The sequence below is a fragment of the Anticarsia gemmatalis genome, chromosome 29 (assembly GCF_050436995.1).
Source record: "Anticarsia gemmatalis isolate Benzon Research Colony breed Stoneville strain chromosome 29, ilAntGemm2 primary, whole genome shotgun sequence".
Lineage (NCBI taxonomy): Eukaryota > Metazoa > Arthropoda > Insecta > Lepidoptera > Erebidae > Anticarsia > Anticarsia gemmatalis.
Window position 1 is genome coordinate 4,846,915 of NC_134773.1, and position 15,231 is coordinate 4,862,145.

At 38.0% G+C, this 15,231-nt stretch overlaps 2 protein-coding genes across 2 annotated transcripts in view; one reads left to right on the forward strand and one right to left on the reverse strand.

Moving 5' to 3' along the window:
- The window catches only part of LOC142985333 (1-phosphatidylinositol 4,5-bisphosphate phosphodiesterase epsilon-1-like), a 137,077-nt gene that overhangs the window by 108,969 nt on the left and 12,877 nt on the right, over positions 1-15,231 (forward strand). The window contains exons 25-30 of the mRNA XM_076133443.1: positions 9,989-10,119; positions 10,520-10,613; positions 11,326-11,421; positions 13,302-13,411; positions 14,171-14,316; positions 14,956-15,146. Coding sequence (XP_075989558.1) covers positions 9,989-10,119; positions 10,520-10,613; positions 11,326-11,421; positions 13,302-13,411; positions 14,171-14,316; positions 14,956-15,146 — 768 coding nt within the window. The remainder of the gene's footprint in view (positions 1-9,988; positions 10,120-10,519; positions 10,614-11,325; positions 11,422-13,301; positions 13,412-14,170; positions 14,317-14,955; positions 15,147-15,231) is intronic.
- On the reverse strand, positions 377-8,865 carry CstF50 (cleavage stimulation factor subunit 1 Cst50). Its single transcript, XM_076133344.1, has 11 exons — positions 8,623-8,865; positions 8,309-8,395; positions 7,802-7,905; positions 6,227-6,381; positions 5,319-5,410; positions 4,960-5,098; positions 4,201-4,361; positions 3,668-3,818; positions 2,835-2,928; positions 2,379-2,529; positions 377-1,775 (listed from the first exon to the last, which is right to left on the reverse strand). The coding sequence occupies exons 1-11, from the start codon at positions 8,697-8,699 to the stop codon at positions 1,685-1,687; spliced, it is 1,302 nt and encodes a 433-aa protein (XP_075989459.1). The 5' UTR covers positions 8,700-8,865; the 3' UTR covers positions 377-1,684.

Below are 15,231 nucleotides of genomic sequence, written 5' to 3' on the forward strand. Positions count from 1 at the left end.
AATGGACTATCTAAAACTGAAAGAATTTTTCAAATCGGACCAGTAGTTCCTGAGATTTGCGCGTTCAAACAAACTCGTCAGCTTTATAATATTAGTATAGATTTTAGTTGACTTTCCGAAGTGATGTGTGTATTAGAAATAATGATCACTTGTTCCAACGGTGAAGGAAAACATCGTGATGCAACCTTGCATGACTGAGAGTTCTTTAGAACAGTTCTTAAAGGCATGCAGTCTCCCGCATTAAGCCCACGTGGTGGACTCAAGACTTAACCTCTCTCTCATTACGGGAGGAGACCCTTCCCCAGCAGTGGGACATTAATGGGTTAAGTCTAGATATTTTTTTACAAGTAGGAAAATAAAACAGCGAATTGTTTTTATTTATTTTTATTATGAATTAAGAAAAGCTACTTAAATTTAGATCGATTTTAAATTTGAGAGCCGTAACACAGAGTGGTTTATAAATCTTACTGTATATTATATTGAATACCTTCAAAGATGAATATACAACAATATTATTAATATAAATGCATATTATATTATGTATTTCAAACACCAAGATATTAAGAAAAAATGGCTACATTATTTTTATATGGAAAAACTACTAGTTTTACGGAAAAAAACATACAATTTTGAATACATTCTAAGCTAAAACTCCCTAATTTCCTTTAAAATTAACATAGTTACGTAATTGCTAAGTCTTTATATCGTATGGTTAGTGGTCAACCTAGTGTCAAAGTTGTTCAAGCCCGAAAAGCCTTTGACGTGACTTAACGACTGTTATCTTATTGACAACAACCGGGACCGACTTTTTACGTGCCCTCTGAAGCACGGACACGCCCAGTTCAAATACCACTATGCGTTCACCCATCTATGGAATGACCGCGCCAAGGTTTGCTTACTCACAGATCGTTTACCCACCGGTGAGCGCAACTGGCTATCCACTAAACCGTATAGTTGATGAAATAGGATATTTTTCTTATAATCAATCTTATAACTAGGTTTGGGGGTTGACAGGCCCCCTGTGGTGAACACGTCTAAGGTTCGAATCCCGATTGAGGCAATCGAGTTTCTTTATAGGTTGTTAAATAGATTTAGGAGTGGATAAACAAAAATAATTGAAAAATGAAATATTTTCTTCGTATAGTTACTGGTCTAGTGTCAAAGTAGTTTAAGTTTGTCTGAACTCATGTTATGTTAACAAGTTAGACTTGTAACGTGCTCGAATCGAAAGACAGAAAGTTTTTATGACATTACTACAAAATGTCTTTAATAATTTTGCGGCTACTGATGACAAGATTCGGCTATTTTGCCATAGTAACCCGAAGTTTATTAACGTCCCCCTTTATATGACAATAGGCTCGCTCCCTATTACATGGGAGTAACATTGTAAATAGCAAAACGTGGGTACATTTCACACCCTTCTGCCTAAACCTTCAGTTATAACAGATTTGTTTTATAAATTACTAAATTGCAATTTTACCCCCTTCGGGGTAGAAAACCTAAAAATCTCTTAACAGTCCAAATTTCAGCGTTTTGCGTTCAGTAGTTTCGACTTTGCGTTGTCTTTCAGTCAGTAACGGAAGAGTTTTATACACAAATTAAATTAACACTTAAATCCACCCCTAAACCCCTATTTAACCCCCTAATTAACCCTTTAATCGTGACATGTTCACCACTCTATCTCCTAGTGTGTGTTTCTTCTATACCAAAATCTAGCGCGATAATCATCACTGCACGTTAAAAATGCTGGTGCAGTACCCGAATGTACTATGAACCTGAAAGAAAACAATTTATTAGGTCGGGGAAAAAGTCTTTTCGCATTATAGTATGTATGAACTAGTAATAAAATCTCTTTGGCTTCAAGAATCACAAATGAGTACACGGTTCATTAGGTTTCTTTCAGTGAGCTCGTGAGGTACCCAAATATCGAGCTTTTTTGTGTAGAAAAAGAAGAAGAAACCATGCAACGGATTCTGATGCGGTTTTTTTATAGATAGAGTGATTCAAAAGATAGGTTTATGTGTAAATGTTGCAAAGGTTTTTTGTCAAATAACTTTTTAAACTGGGCAAAGCCGGGGCGGGCAAGTAGTTAGATATATTCATACATGTATAATAATATGATATGTATGTATGTATGTACATTTTTTTCAACTTAATTTTCCTCCTTTATAATTTAAACACCTACTTCATTTACTCTCTGCATCACTCCAAGGTAGACTGGCAGAAAATGCCTTTGGCATTAAGTCCGCCTTTATACAAATTGTATAAGAAGTTTAAATAAATAAATAAAAATGTATGTATGTACGTATGTATGTATATGAGTATGTATGTATGTATGTATGTATGTATGTATGTATGTATGTATGTATGTTACTCACCTAACAGCTCCATTATGGCCTAGAGACATAAGCTGGCAACGGCTCGCACTGCGAGAGTGCCAAGTACATAGCGACGTTGTTGCCTCGTCCGGGAACAGAACGTAGTCCTCTGTGTGGTTAAACACTGCCTGCGCGTGGTGTTCTTGTTTACCTGAGGAATAAACATACGCGATTTCGTTCGCCATCTAAATTTTCCCATGGGAATGCGTCATTTTCCCGGGGTAAAAAGTAGCCTATGTCCTTTCTCGGGTATCAAAATATCTCCATACCAAATTTGTGTCTAATTGAAGTATTTGAATATTTTAAGTTACTACACTACTACAGTATTGTATTTTTAGTGCGATATATAAAAATACTTTATTTATTTATTTTGAGGTGGAGACATAAGACTATATTTTAAGTGTAGTAGGCAGGCAACTACCCAGTTATTTATACAGAAAAATGTTAGTTTATTACCTGTAGTGCCGGCGCCCGTGTAGTGTATCAGACACCTACTGCTAGCTAACTCCCATAGTTTTATGGACGAGTCCAGGCCGGAAGTAAGTAGGTACTGAAACAAAATAAATATATAAATTTCAAATATCATTGTACAACTCACACACGGCCATTCGATTGCAATCTAAGCAGAGCTTGTACTGTAACCAAATAACTGATAAACATACTTATATACTTCTAAATACATATTTATACATATAGATTGACAACCAGATTAACATCCAGGCTCAGAACAAATACTCGTGCTCATCACACAAATATTAGTCCCGGGTGTGATTCGAACCCACCACACGCGGCGCTACGGTTATTGTGGCGAGGTGACCATTTAAACCACTGCGTATTCCTGAATGCCATTACCAAAGATCTTTGACAGTCGTTACGCACAGTGTTACTTAGTATCGTGTTATAACCCAGGTAACTGTGTTGTGGAGGTCCGATAGACAGTCGCTGCATGTACAATACTGGTATTCAGCTGCATCCGGTGAGACTGGAAGCTGACTACAACATAGTCTTCTTCTTCTTATCGTTTGGTTAGTGGTCAACCTAGTGTCAAAGTTGTTCAAGCCCGAAGGCATTTGACGTGGCTTAACGACTGTTCTCTTAATTGATAACAACCGAGACCACCTTTTTACGTGCCCTCCGAAGCACGGAGACGCCCAGTTCAAATACCACTATGCGGTCACCCATCTATGCAGTGACCGCGCCAAGGTTTGCTATACCCACAGATCGTTTACCGACCGGTGAGCGCAACTGGCTATGGGCGCCTCAACATGGTTGGTTAAACTGATGTTTACCTTGCTATTCCTGGTGAAGGCGACAGAGCATACTTCGGACCCGTCGTGAGCGTTGATGAACGTATTAAAACATCTATTGGAGACTGTATCCCATAGTTTAACTGAGCCGTCCGCGCTGCCGCTCGCGAAGTACTTGCCGTTAGGTGAAAACCTGTGGAAATAATATTATTTTACTATAATAATAGGAAAAATTATCGAATGTTTGTATACTATGTACTTTCCAAGATGTAAACTGTCGTCAGGAAAAGTTTTATCGAAATCGGTTCAGCCGTTTTAACGTGAAATATGTTTAAAAATACAAAGTTTAAAATATTCTCTTTTTATTTATTATTTATAATTGATTTGATTGGGTATAAATTAGATACAAAATGCATTTTTTTATGTAAAGGTAACTATAATTCGAGCCTTAAAAAAATGCATCAAATAGTAATCAAACTGGCTAATTACCAACCTCTCTTAACAACATTCACAGTCAAACTACATTTTAAAGTGACAACGGTCACCCATCAATTTTCAGTCCTCGCTTAACTTACTTGATAGAGTTGACTTGTTTCTTATGATGGTGTGTAGGTATGGGGCACACGAAACACTGGCTGGTAGTGACGTCATATAACCGGATAACCGGGTGGGTCGTCGACGCTATTATATGGTCACCCAGAGGATGGAAGGCCACACATAGGACTTGTTCGGCATCCTAGAAAGAAAGATTTAAATTATGATCTATACTAATATTATAAAGCTGAAAAGTTTGTTTATTTGTTTGTTTGTCGTATGGTTAGTGGTCAACCTAGTGTCAAAGTTGTTCAAGCCGCCCGGGAGGCCTTTGACGTGGCTTAACGACTGTTATCTTAGTAGACAACAACCGGGACCGACTTTTTACGTGCCCTCCGAAGCACGGAGACGCCCAGTTGAAATACCACTATGCGGTCACCCATCTATGGAATGACCGCGCCAACGGTTGCTTAACCCACGGATCGTTTACCGACCGGTGAGCGCAACTGGCTATGGGCGCCTCAAATCTAAAATATGGGCGTCACATAAAACAGAATGGGTCATAATTTTCCCCGTTTCTGTAACATTTTTTACTGGTACTCTGCTCCTATTGCTCGTAGCGTGATGATATATAACCTATAGCCATCCTCGATAAATGAACTATCTAACACTGAAAGAATTTTTCAAATCGGATAAGTAGTTCTTGAGATTAGCGCGATCAAACAAACAAACAAACTCTTCAGCTTTATAATATTAGTATAGATTAGTATAGATATATTGATATTGATTCAATGTATTACCGTAATACTCTTATAAGCCTTCTTAGCGGACGCTTTAGTGATATCAAACAACTTGATACAGCAATCCCTGGATGCTGACACTAAGATCTGCTCTCGGGGATGGAAGTCTAGAGCTGTGATCTCATCGGTATGGTCATATCTGTAGAAAAAAAATAATTTGAACATACATACAGAAAAATAAAGCTTTCTTATCATAGCCAGTTGCCCTCGCCGGTCGGTAATCGCTCAGTACGTTAACGCGTACATTACATAGATGTACGTGCAGTGATATTTGAGCTGAGCGTCTCCGTGCTTCGAGCACGTTACAAGTCTAACTTGTTAACATAACACGAGTTCAGACAATATAGATAGGTACTTACAAAGTCCTAATGACTGGATGTCCCTGCTGTTCTCTGCCAGGGTCCACCTCCTCGGGAGCTGACTTGGCCAGCATACGCTCCACATCTAAAATCTATAACCAATATTATTCAGTTAAAATCGCATACTTTGAGATATTGGGACATATTGGTAATGCTCTTCAAAGAAGTTGATAATACTAGTCATTCAGTCTGGCCTTTCTTCCAACTATGTTGTAGTCAGCTTCTAGTCTCACTGGATACAGCTGAATACCAGTATTTTACATGCAGCGCCTTCACATACCTAGTCTTCACAACCAGTTACTTATGATACTATTACTTCTGACCACTGATAATGATTGTTAAAGATCTTTAAAAATGGCATTATAGTATTACCCTCTTATTTATAAACACACTATAAACCTATTTTAATTAAAAAACTACTACAATATGTTTTCTCTTTATCATTTCGCTAAGGAGTGAAAGAAACAAAACTCTTCATAAGCCTTTCATAATTTCATATATTTTTATGAATAAGAGGGTAAGTATTATATATCAGCTTAGCCTTTCTTCCAAGCTATGTTGGAGTCAGCTTCCAGTCTTACCGGATGCAGCTGAATATCAGTGTTTTACATGGAGCGACTGCCTATCTGACCTCCGCAACCCAGTTACCTGGGATAACACGATACCCTTCGGTAAGACTGGTTGTCAGACTTTCAAGCTCTGACTGCTGTTAACGACTGTCAAAGATCTTCGAATTTGACAGCCGGGACCCACAATTTAACGTGCCTTCCGAAACACGGAGGAACTCGATATGTATAAGATGGTCACCCATCCACAAATCAACCTCGGTAAGCGTGGCTTAACCTCAGAGATCGATCCGTGCGGCTGTTTTTAACTAAGCCACGAGCTCTTCAGGGTAAGTATATTACCTTAATACTAGCATCAACAGAGCCAGTAGCAACAAGTTGTCCGCAAGCACTGAAGGCTCCCGCGCGGCACGCCATCTTGTGTGACGTCACGTACGCGGTCTCGTACGTGGCCGGCTCCGGCGCCAGGGACGACGCGTCCATCTCGTATTCTAGGTCTAGGATAAAGAGAGAATACTTAAAAGTATCTAAAATATGATATCCATACTAATATTATAAATGCGAAAGTAACTCTGTCTGTCTGCTGTTACTCGATCACGCCTAAACTAGAACCAATTTGCATGAAATTTGGTATAGAGATATTTTGATGCTTGAGAAAGGACATAGGCTACTTTTAACCTAGGGGGAAAATGACGTATTCCCATGGGAAAATTCAGGTGGCGGACGAAGTCGCGGGTAAAAGCTAGTACATAATAAATTAAATGCATATCTGTCCTACTGCTGAGTAAGTGACTTTTCCCAAATTGAGAGACTGGTTAGGCCTCGATGCTACCACGCTGACCAAGTGTGGGTTGGGAACTTTGTATACCTTCAAGAACTGTTCCAAAGAACTCTCAGGCATGCAAGGTTGCATCACTATGTTTTACTTCACCGTTGGAACAAGTGATAATCTATACTAATATAATAAAGCTGAAGAGTTTGTTTGTTTGTTTGTTTGTTTGAACGCGCTAATCTCAGGAACTACTAATCCGATTTGAAAAATTCTTTCAGTGTTAGATAGACCATTTATCGAAGAAGGTTATAGGCTATATATCATCACGCTACGACCAAAAGGAGCAGAGTACCAGTAAAAAATGTTACAAAAACGGGGAAAATTTTGACCCATTCTCTCTTACGTGACGCAAGCGAAGTTGCGCGGGTCAGCTAGTTATTTATAATACACATACACATACAGCCATTCTTGGCTATCACTGCTCTAATAATATTGCTGACATAATGTTAGCTTTATATAAACCATGTAAAAAGATGCAGACACTTTTAAAATATAATATAACAGACACAGAATACAAATTTATCAGTTACTAGCTGACCCGCGCAACTTCGCTTGCGTCACATAAGAGAGAATGGGTCAGAAGTTTCCATGTTTTTGTAACACTTTTTACTGTTACCTACTCTGCTCCTATTGGTCGTATCGTGATGATATAAAATATGCTTTTTTTACACAAAAAATATTCTTAAAATTATTTATATCTCTTAGTATAACGAAGTCGCGCTAAGACATATCCGCCATTAAAACAGTTGCCATGGCAACGGAATTTTGTAAATTCAATGTCATTATAATATTGATTTCTCGCGACTTCGTTGAATTTTCTGAATTTTCCCGGGAAATGCGTCATTTTTCCGGGGTAAAAAGTAGCCTATGTCCTTTCTCGGGTATCAAAATATCTCCATACCAAATTTCATGCAAATTGGTTCAGTAGTGTAGACGTGATTGAGTAGCAGACAGACAGACAGAGTTACTTTCACATTTATAATATTAGTATGGATTTGGTTGACATAGTACAGTACAACTCTGCTTAGTTTTGAATCAAATGTGTGAGTTATACAATGATATTTATAAATATTACAAGTACTTACCAAAACCGGTAGTTCCGAGTAGATGTTCAGCTCCACTGGACGCAGCTAAACGGTCTTTACGATCAGGCTCATGTTGGAGTCCAACCATCATCAAGTTGATTAACCTAAAAATATGTATTTATACATTAAAGAATTTTTTGCACTTTGTGTAACACAAGTACTAATTTTTAACAAAAAATGTTTGGCATAGCAAAAAAGATAAATTGTACTGTGTATTGATTGTGAATTAATATGTCTTAAATATTTTTTGACATATTTTTTTTAGCAAAATTAGGCACATAGCCAAAATCGTCAGGACGCTAAACAAAAAAGGTACATTTTGCAAAATGTCTTTGGAGTTGGGAATTTTATTTGAAAAGTAAGTGCATAAGGGCACAGATTAGGGTATAAATTAACGTTAATAAACTTTACAAGACTTTTCGGAGCAAAATTAGGTTCAATACATTCAAAATCAAACAAGACTTAGCGCAAATAATACCACAGGTTAATATTGATTAAAGTATTTACCTGTCGCTCGGAGGGCATGGTGGATCGGCGTGAACAGCCGATGCCAACGATGCAGCTGCCGATTGAAAACCATCGTAGAGCAGTTGACTGAAAAAAGACACTTTATTTACAAATATGATGACGAAAACGATCGGAGTTATAACCTCAAAACACTATGTTTTTGTTGAGTTTATTATATAGAAAGACGTGTTTAAAGCAGATACAATTTATAATCTATCATTTGATGTTAAATTTCAGAAGAAATTATGCTGACTTTTGGATTTCTTGATGTTTTCGGACTACGTAAATATTGACAATAAAATGTAATTTTTCACCTTATAATCATGCGATATAACAACTCCCGATTCTTCACAACGTTCTTAGAATCAACTTCACCGGTACTTTCCTTCATTTTGATAATTTAAAACAAAGAAAATTGGTAATAATTGAAATTATTTTGCCGGCATAACAAAACAACGCTGCAGACAGATATTTGACAACTGTTTGACAGTAATTCTAGATTGTCTATGGTTGTAACGTGCGGCTTATATACGCGATTTTTATGAATAAAACCAAATCGACTACTCGTGACTGTGAACCAAAGTCGACTAAAACGTTTTATATGTGAGAGAAGGCTAGGCTAAAAATAGGTCTGGGTTGCTTAGGGGAATTACTAATCAATACTTTGAGGCATGCGCAATGGACACAGACGCGATACTGCCGTCGGTATTCGTCTATAAAGCTTCGACCATACTTTGCTTTAAACAGAAAACGCTTTTAGCGCTAGTAGGTATAATTCCTATCTCTTGCTAAACGATTTTATATTTACTTTTAATTCAGGGTAGATTTACTATTAAACACTTATACGTAATGGTTATATTTTATGCTCGTATATTTAATACGAACGGTTGAATTTAAAATTGAAATGAACTGACTGAAGCTGAACGTTCGCATATTGCGCCATAGATAGAATTTTAGTGTTACCAACTTTATGGTTAGAAGGTTTCGATAAATTAGGGCTAAAAAGGCATAAAGTTTAGTAGCGGCACGAGTTTACAAAAAAACGATTACTTACCTAATAAACGTTTTTCAGTTATTCAATATAATCTATTATATTCCTTTGCCCAGCAGTGGGATACTCCAACAGGCTAAGAAAAAAGTTTATTCGTCCTTTACGCTTTTACTGCGTAACCCCAAATGGCAATTTGTCTCGTACATATACCTATACAATTTTTCGAAATTTACGCGATTGAGGTCCTAAGCGACATTAGACTAGATAATAATCCTTCATTGTCTTATCCATTCCCAAGTTAAATGTAATCGGTACAACATGTTTTCTCTCAAAAACATTCGGAAAAGATATTTCGCTGATGTTTTTACAACCTACCGCCTGCCTGACGCTCACCGATCTTGGAAATAATTTCAGTTTAGTTTATAAGGTAATAGAAAGACAACTCCCGCACTAACAATTGCTTTTGTGTCGCGGGAACTTTTATAAACATACAAACAATGAACTCACAGACCCAAAACAAGTTTTGTGAATCGTACAAATAATCGTTCCGTGTGGGAATCGAACCCACGACCTCCCGACGCAATGATAGTAGCGTGGCGATTTTCAACACTGTGCCACGGCGGCCGTTCAGATAAAATAAGTCCTAGTTACGATAATATTATGTAGTGAACATTCTTATTTTTTCCCAGGTCCTGCTAACAGGCTGCCGCTGCGTGGAACTGGACTGCTGGGACGGAGACGATGGGAGTCCAGTCATATACCATGGCCATACCTTCACTACTAAGATACCCTTTAGACGAGTGGTGGAGACCATTGCTAGGTAAGTCTTGATGGCTAAACTTTAATTATGATTAAGTTAAAGGCTTGAACTACTTTGACACAAGGTTGACCACTAACCATGCGATAAATAAATATGTATTGTAAGTTGGTACCTTCCACGCAAGTGGTCACAAGTTCGAACCCGAGGCAACACACTAATGATTTTTCGAAGTTAATGTGTATTATAAATAATGATCACTTGTTCCAACGGTGAAGGAAAACATCGTGATGCAACCTTGCATGCCTGAGGGTTCTTTAGAACAGTTCTTGCAGGTATGCAAAGTCCCCAACCCGCAATAAAATTGACCAGCGTGGTGGACTCAAGGTTTAACCCCTCCATCAGTACGGGAGGAGACCCTTGCTCAGCAGTGGGACCTTAATCATTGTATGTCTTGGTTCAGGAGTGCCTTCGTAGCGTCTCCGTACCCCTTGATCCTGAGCATCGAGAACCACTGCAGTCTACCACAGCAGCAAGTCATGGCTAGCACATTTGAGGTCAGTTATATTTTATATAGAATTACATATACTTTTTATACTTATAACCTTTATGTAAACTGCTCTCACACTGAGATAAATATAAGGTCGGGTAAAAAGGTTTTTTCACATTAAAGTATGTAAGAACTTGTAATAAAATCTCTTTGGCTTCAATAATCACAAATGAGTACACGGTTCATTAGGTTTCTTTCAGTGAGCTCGTGAGGTACACAAATATCGAGCTTTTTTGTGTAGAGAAAAGATTTTATGACAAGTTCATACGTACTTTAATGCGAATAGAATTTTTCCCCGACCTATTAGTACTCCTCTCATATTGAGGTTAGACCTTAAAATTTACTGTGAGGCGCTCATGATATTATTTTACAATTTTAACACTACTTAAGGGTTCTGTCTCAAATCGAGAGCAATTTCGCTTTTTATTGAGATAAACCTAGCTGGTACTGTATTGATGTTGTATAACTGTAAGATGAAATCATCACAAAATGAGGTCGACTTTAAGATTCATCTCAGATTGAGATTATTTCCTCTCAAACTGAGATTAACATAGCTGGTTCTAGATTGCTGTTGTATAATTGTGAGATGAAATGATCTCAAACTGAGATCAACTTCAAGTTTCATCTCAAACTGAGATGAAATCATCTCAAGCTGAGATGAAGTCATCTCAATCTGAGATTAACATTTCTAGTACTGTATTGATGTTGTATTCATCCAGGCAGTGTTCGGAGACAAGCTGGTGACGTCATTTCTGTTTGAAGTCGACTATACGGATGAACCGAGGCTGCCAAGTCCTGAACAACTGAAGTATAAGGTATGATGATATTTTGATGTGGTAACGTATAGTTCAACGATGAGCAGTGCTAGCCGAGTGGTATAAGACTTTTCGAAGTTATGTGTGTATTAGAAATAATTATCACATGTTCCAACGGTGAAGGAAAACATCGTGAGGAAACCTTGCATGCCTAAAAGTTTGTTTAATACATTTATTGAGGGCATGCAAAGTCCCCAACCCGCACTTGGCCAGCGTGGTGGACTCAAGGCCTAACCCCTCCCACATTACGGGAGGTGACCCTTGCCCAGCAGTGGGACATTAATGGGTTAAATTTATAACGTATAGTCACTTAGCAACAATTTTAACACGTTAACTGCCACGTCAGGCACCGGTACCTGACGCACCTAGTATCTGTTAGGGCCATGTCAGACACGGGGGACTGACGCAGATGCATATATTTCAAATCAACCCAAGGAGCCGTCTGGCACGTTTATCGCATTTTTCTTTACGGTAATTGACTGACAAGGCCCCAGAGAAACTATGTGCAGCTTGGCCCACCATTTTCATGATTGGAACGAAAATTAAATAGGAAAAATAAAATACGACACTATGAAATTTTGCAAATGCTTTTTATTTGGCGAAATAATAACATTATTATCGGCGTTACCGCTGAGAGAATTAGAAATAAAATAAAATAAATAGTATTAGAAGAAAAACAAAATTTTAAATTTTTTTATGTTCTTCATTGAAACATTTTAGACAATAATGTGGTTCATTGGGACAATTTGGACAATAGCTATTTACTTGCTTCGTTTTCCTTCTCGCATGATTTCTACCCACTGTTTCTACATTAATCTTATAACACCTCGAGCAATATTTACGAGATTTTTTTACATTTGATTTTTTTTATTTTTTTTTACTTTGAGTCAAATTTTGCTTTTCCAGTTCGTCAATAACTTGTAGATCAAGTAACGATAGTTCAAAATCATCCATATTATCAATAATCGACATTATTAGTAATAGTAATCGTCACATAAATAACTTTATCTGAGAGCAATAAATTTACGCGCCTACTTCGACAACTATTTAGCAACGACTAAATAAATGCATTTACTGCATGCTAGAGACCCCCGACAGGTTGCAACGTGCAAGGAGCGAACTATTTAGGTACTTACAGTCAACCGATCGCAGCCCGCAGTGAACGAAAAGTTTTCCCGCGCAAATGCAAAATACGCGCGGCCGCAATATTATTACTTGTTTCATGACAATGCCTGACAAAATGCCTGACATGGCGCAATAGGTATATTTTATACCGTTTGGGCTTTGTCAGTCACATATGCCTGACAAATTTATTTTTACCTAAATCTTACATAAATAATCATGGAAATTAATACGACATGATCAATTATCGTAATTTATGTCAATATGTTACATTTCAGAAAAATAAAAAAATGACGTCATAAAATTTTGTATTTTTTTATCTTGGCAGTTAACGTGTTAAGCATAAGGCAACAATTAGTATGTATCTTGAGGCGCTCATAGCCAGTTGAACTCAGGAATTGGTAAACGATCTGTGGGTTAAACAACCGTTGGCGCGGTCATTCTGTAGATGGGTGACCGCATAGTGGTGTTTGAACTGAGCGCCTCCGTGCTTCGCAGGACACGTAAGAAGTCGGTCCCGGTTGTTGTTAACTAAGATAACAGTCGTTAATCCATGTCAAAGGCCTCTCGGGCGGCTTGAACAACTTTGACACTAGGCTGACCACTAACCATACGATAGATAGATAGACTGATGCTATAAAATATAGGTGCTAAGCGCAATCTCCTTATGACACGAGTTTCTACGCCCACCTTCACGTGGTCTTCAATATTAAAATTTAATATTGTTTGCATTCAATTTACTAATTACCTTTGCACAGGTGCTGATCAAAAATAAGAAGCTACTACCGATAGAGTCCAGTCCCACTATTGGTCTGACTGGAGCCAGCTCTGCACAAGGATATGGCGGAGTTCTATCTACGGCTTTCAGGTGAGAAATAATGATGGTTTCTATTATAGAGAATATTCCTTATACCTGTTGTATCCGAAGGTGTATCACGGTTCGTCAATATTAATCGTATGTGTGAGAGAGAGAGAGAGAGAGAGAAAGAGAGAGAGAGAGAGAGAAGAAGAAAGTTTATTTTGACTGCCTCCGTGGCGCAGTGGTTTAGGTCGCCACGCCAATACCATTGCGTCGGGAGGTCGTGGGTTCGATTCCCACACTGAGCAATTATTTGTGCGATCCACAAATAATTATTTCGGGTCTGGTCGTGCATTGTGTCCGTTGTTTGTATGTTTGTAAAAGCCCCCGCGACACAAGAGCAATTCTTAATGCGGGAGTTGTCTTTTTAAGACCTAAAACCAGCACAGAGACAGACAAGATATAAAATGGTTGAGGATGTACTTCACGGCTGTACCAGATAGACCAGATCAGTGTATGCCATATACCATATTCGGAAAACTATTGATACATGCTGATATTTTAGAAAAGCCCAAAATAACTTTGCCCGTATTCGGGAATGCTATCCAAGTCAGTCTTTATTTAACCCATTTCACAAATGTAAAAAAAAAACACACACACGACACATTTAAACAAATTCTAATACACACATAACTTCGAAAGGTCATTGTTGTGTTGCCTCGCATTCGAACCTGTGACCACTTGCGTGAGAGGTGCCATCTTAAACCACTCGGCTATCACTGCTGTACTATTCATTAATAAATAGTTAAATAACCTTCAACTCCTCAGGTCCAACGGTCTCCGTCACACAAGCACCTCTCTCCCGGAAGCCAGTAACAGGACCAGCTCCATCATGTCGAACCAGTCCGCCGGCAGCTCCCTCACGGAGTACTTCAGTGATGAGGACTATGATGAAGATGATGAGGACCTGGATGGTAAGAATGTACACACTTAGATCATGAATTTTCTGATGTATACTTGCCAAATTTAATTAAAATCACCTCTATACCACAGAGGCGATTTTCATGACAAGAAAGAGAGAATAAGCCATAGAGCCAAATTTGATAAAAATCTGTTGCTTTAACGAAGAAAGTATTACAGAAAGGCAACCGTGTTTTTTGTTATATCCTTGCAAAATTCCATGAAAGTCTGTTTATTGGTTTAGTCGTAAGATAACATACAAAAAATCTTAAAAATCATGAAAAACCAAAATTAACTATCCTTATGGCGTTGTAATAAGTGCGACTGTTGTACTATTAAAGTCTGCAATGGTCTCAAATTCAATTCCATGGTCAGGACAACTTTAAATGTTGAGAAATTCTTGACAGTATGTTAGCCACGGATCACTAGACAAGTCCGAGGTTGGTTTTTCAGTAAAGAAATTATTCATATTTAAGTATTCCTGTAACACAGGTTTAATAACCTAGCGCAGTAGTCAGGGTTTCCAAACAATGATTATTATTATTAAGTTTATAGGGGTATATATTAAGGGTTACAAAACCGAACTAGAGACTTTATCATCAGCATACCCATATTTAAGTATTTACATCACATTATTTAAAATTTTATTTCAGAAAAAGAGCTCCACAAGATCCTCAATTCCATGGAAGACAAATGCGGTCGGACCTCTCTGTCTATCTACCAGAGTTTTCGTAGGAGTGAGGCAGACACAGAAACAACATCAGGCAGTGTCAAACACACGAATACTAGGAAACGTAGTAACCAGATTGCGAGAGAATTGAGCGATATGGTCACTTATGTGCAGGTGAGATTGTTTCTATATTATTAGGTCGGGGAAAAAGTCTTTTCGCATTATAGTATGTATGAACTTGTAATAAAATCTCTTTGGC

Coding starts and splice junctions, on each gene's coding strand:
- CstF50 (XM_076133344.1), bottom strand. CDS start 8,699: ATGAAGGAAAGTACCGGTGAAGTTGATTCTAAGAACGTTGTGAAGAAT. Junction 4,362..4,959: donor AGGCTTATAAGAGTATTACG/GTAATACATTGA, acceptor CTTTCTTTCTAG/GATGCCGAACAAGTCCTATG. Junction 3,819..4,200: donor AAACAAGTCAACTCTATCAA/GTAAGTTAAGCG, acceptor TTATTTCCACAG/GTTTTCACCTAACGGCAAGT.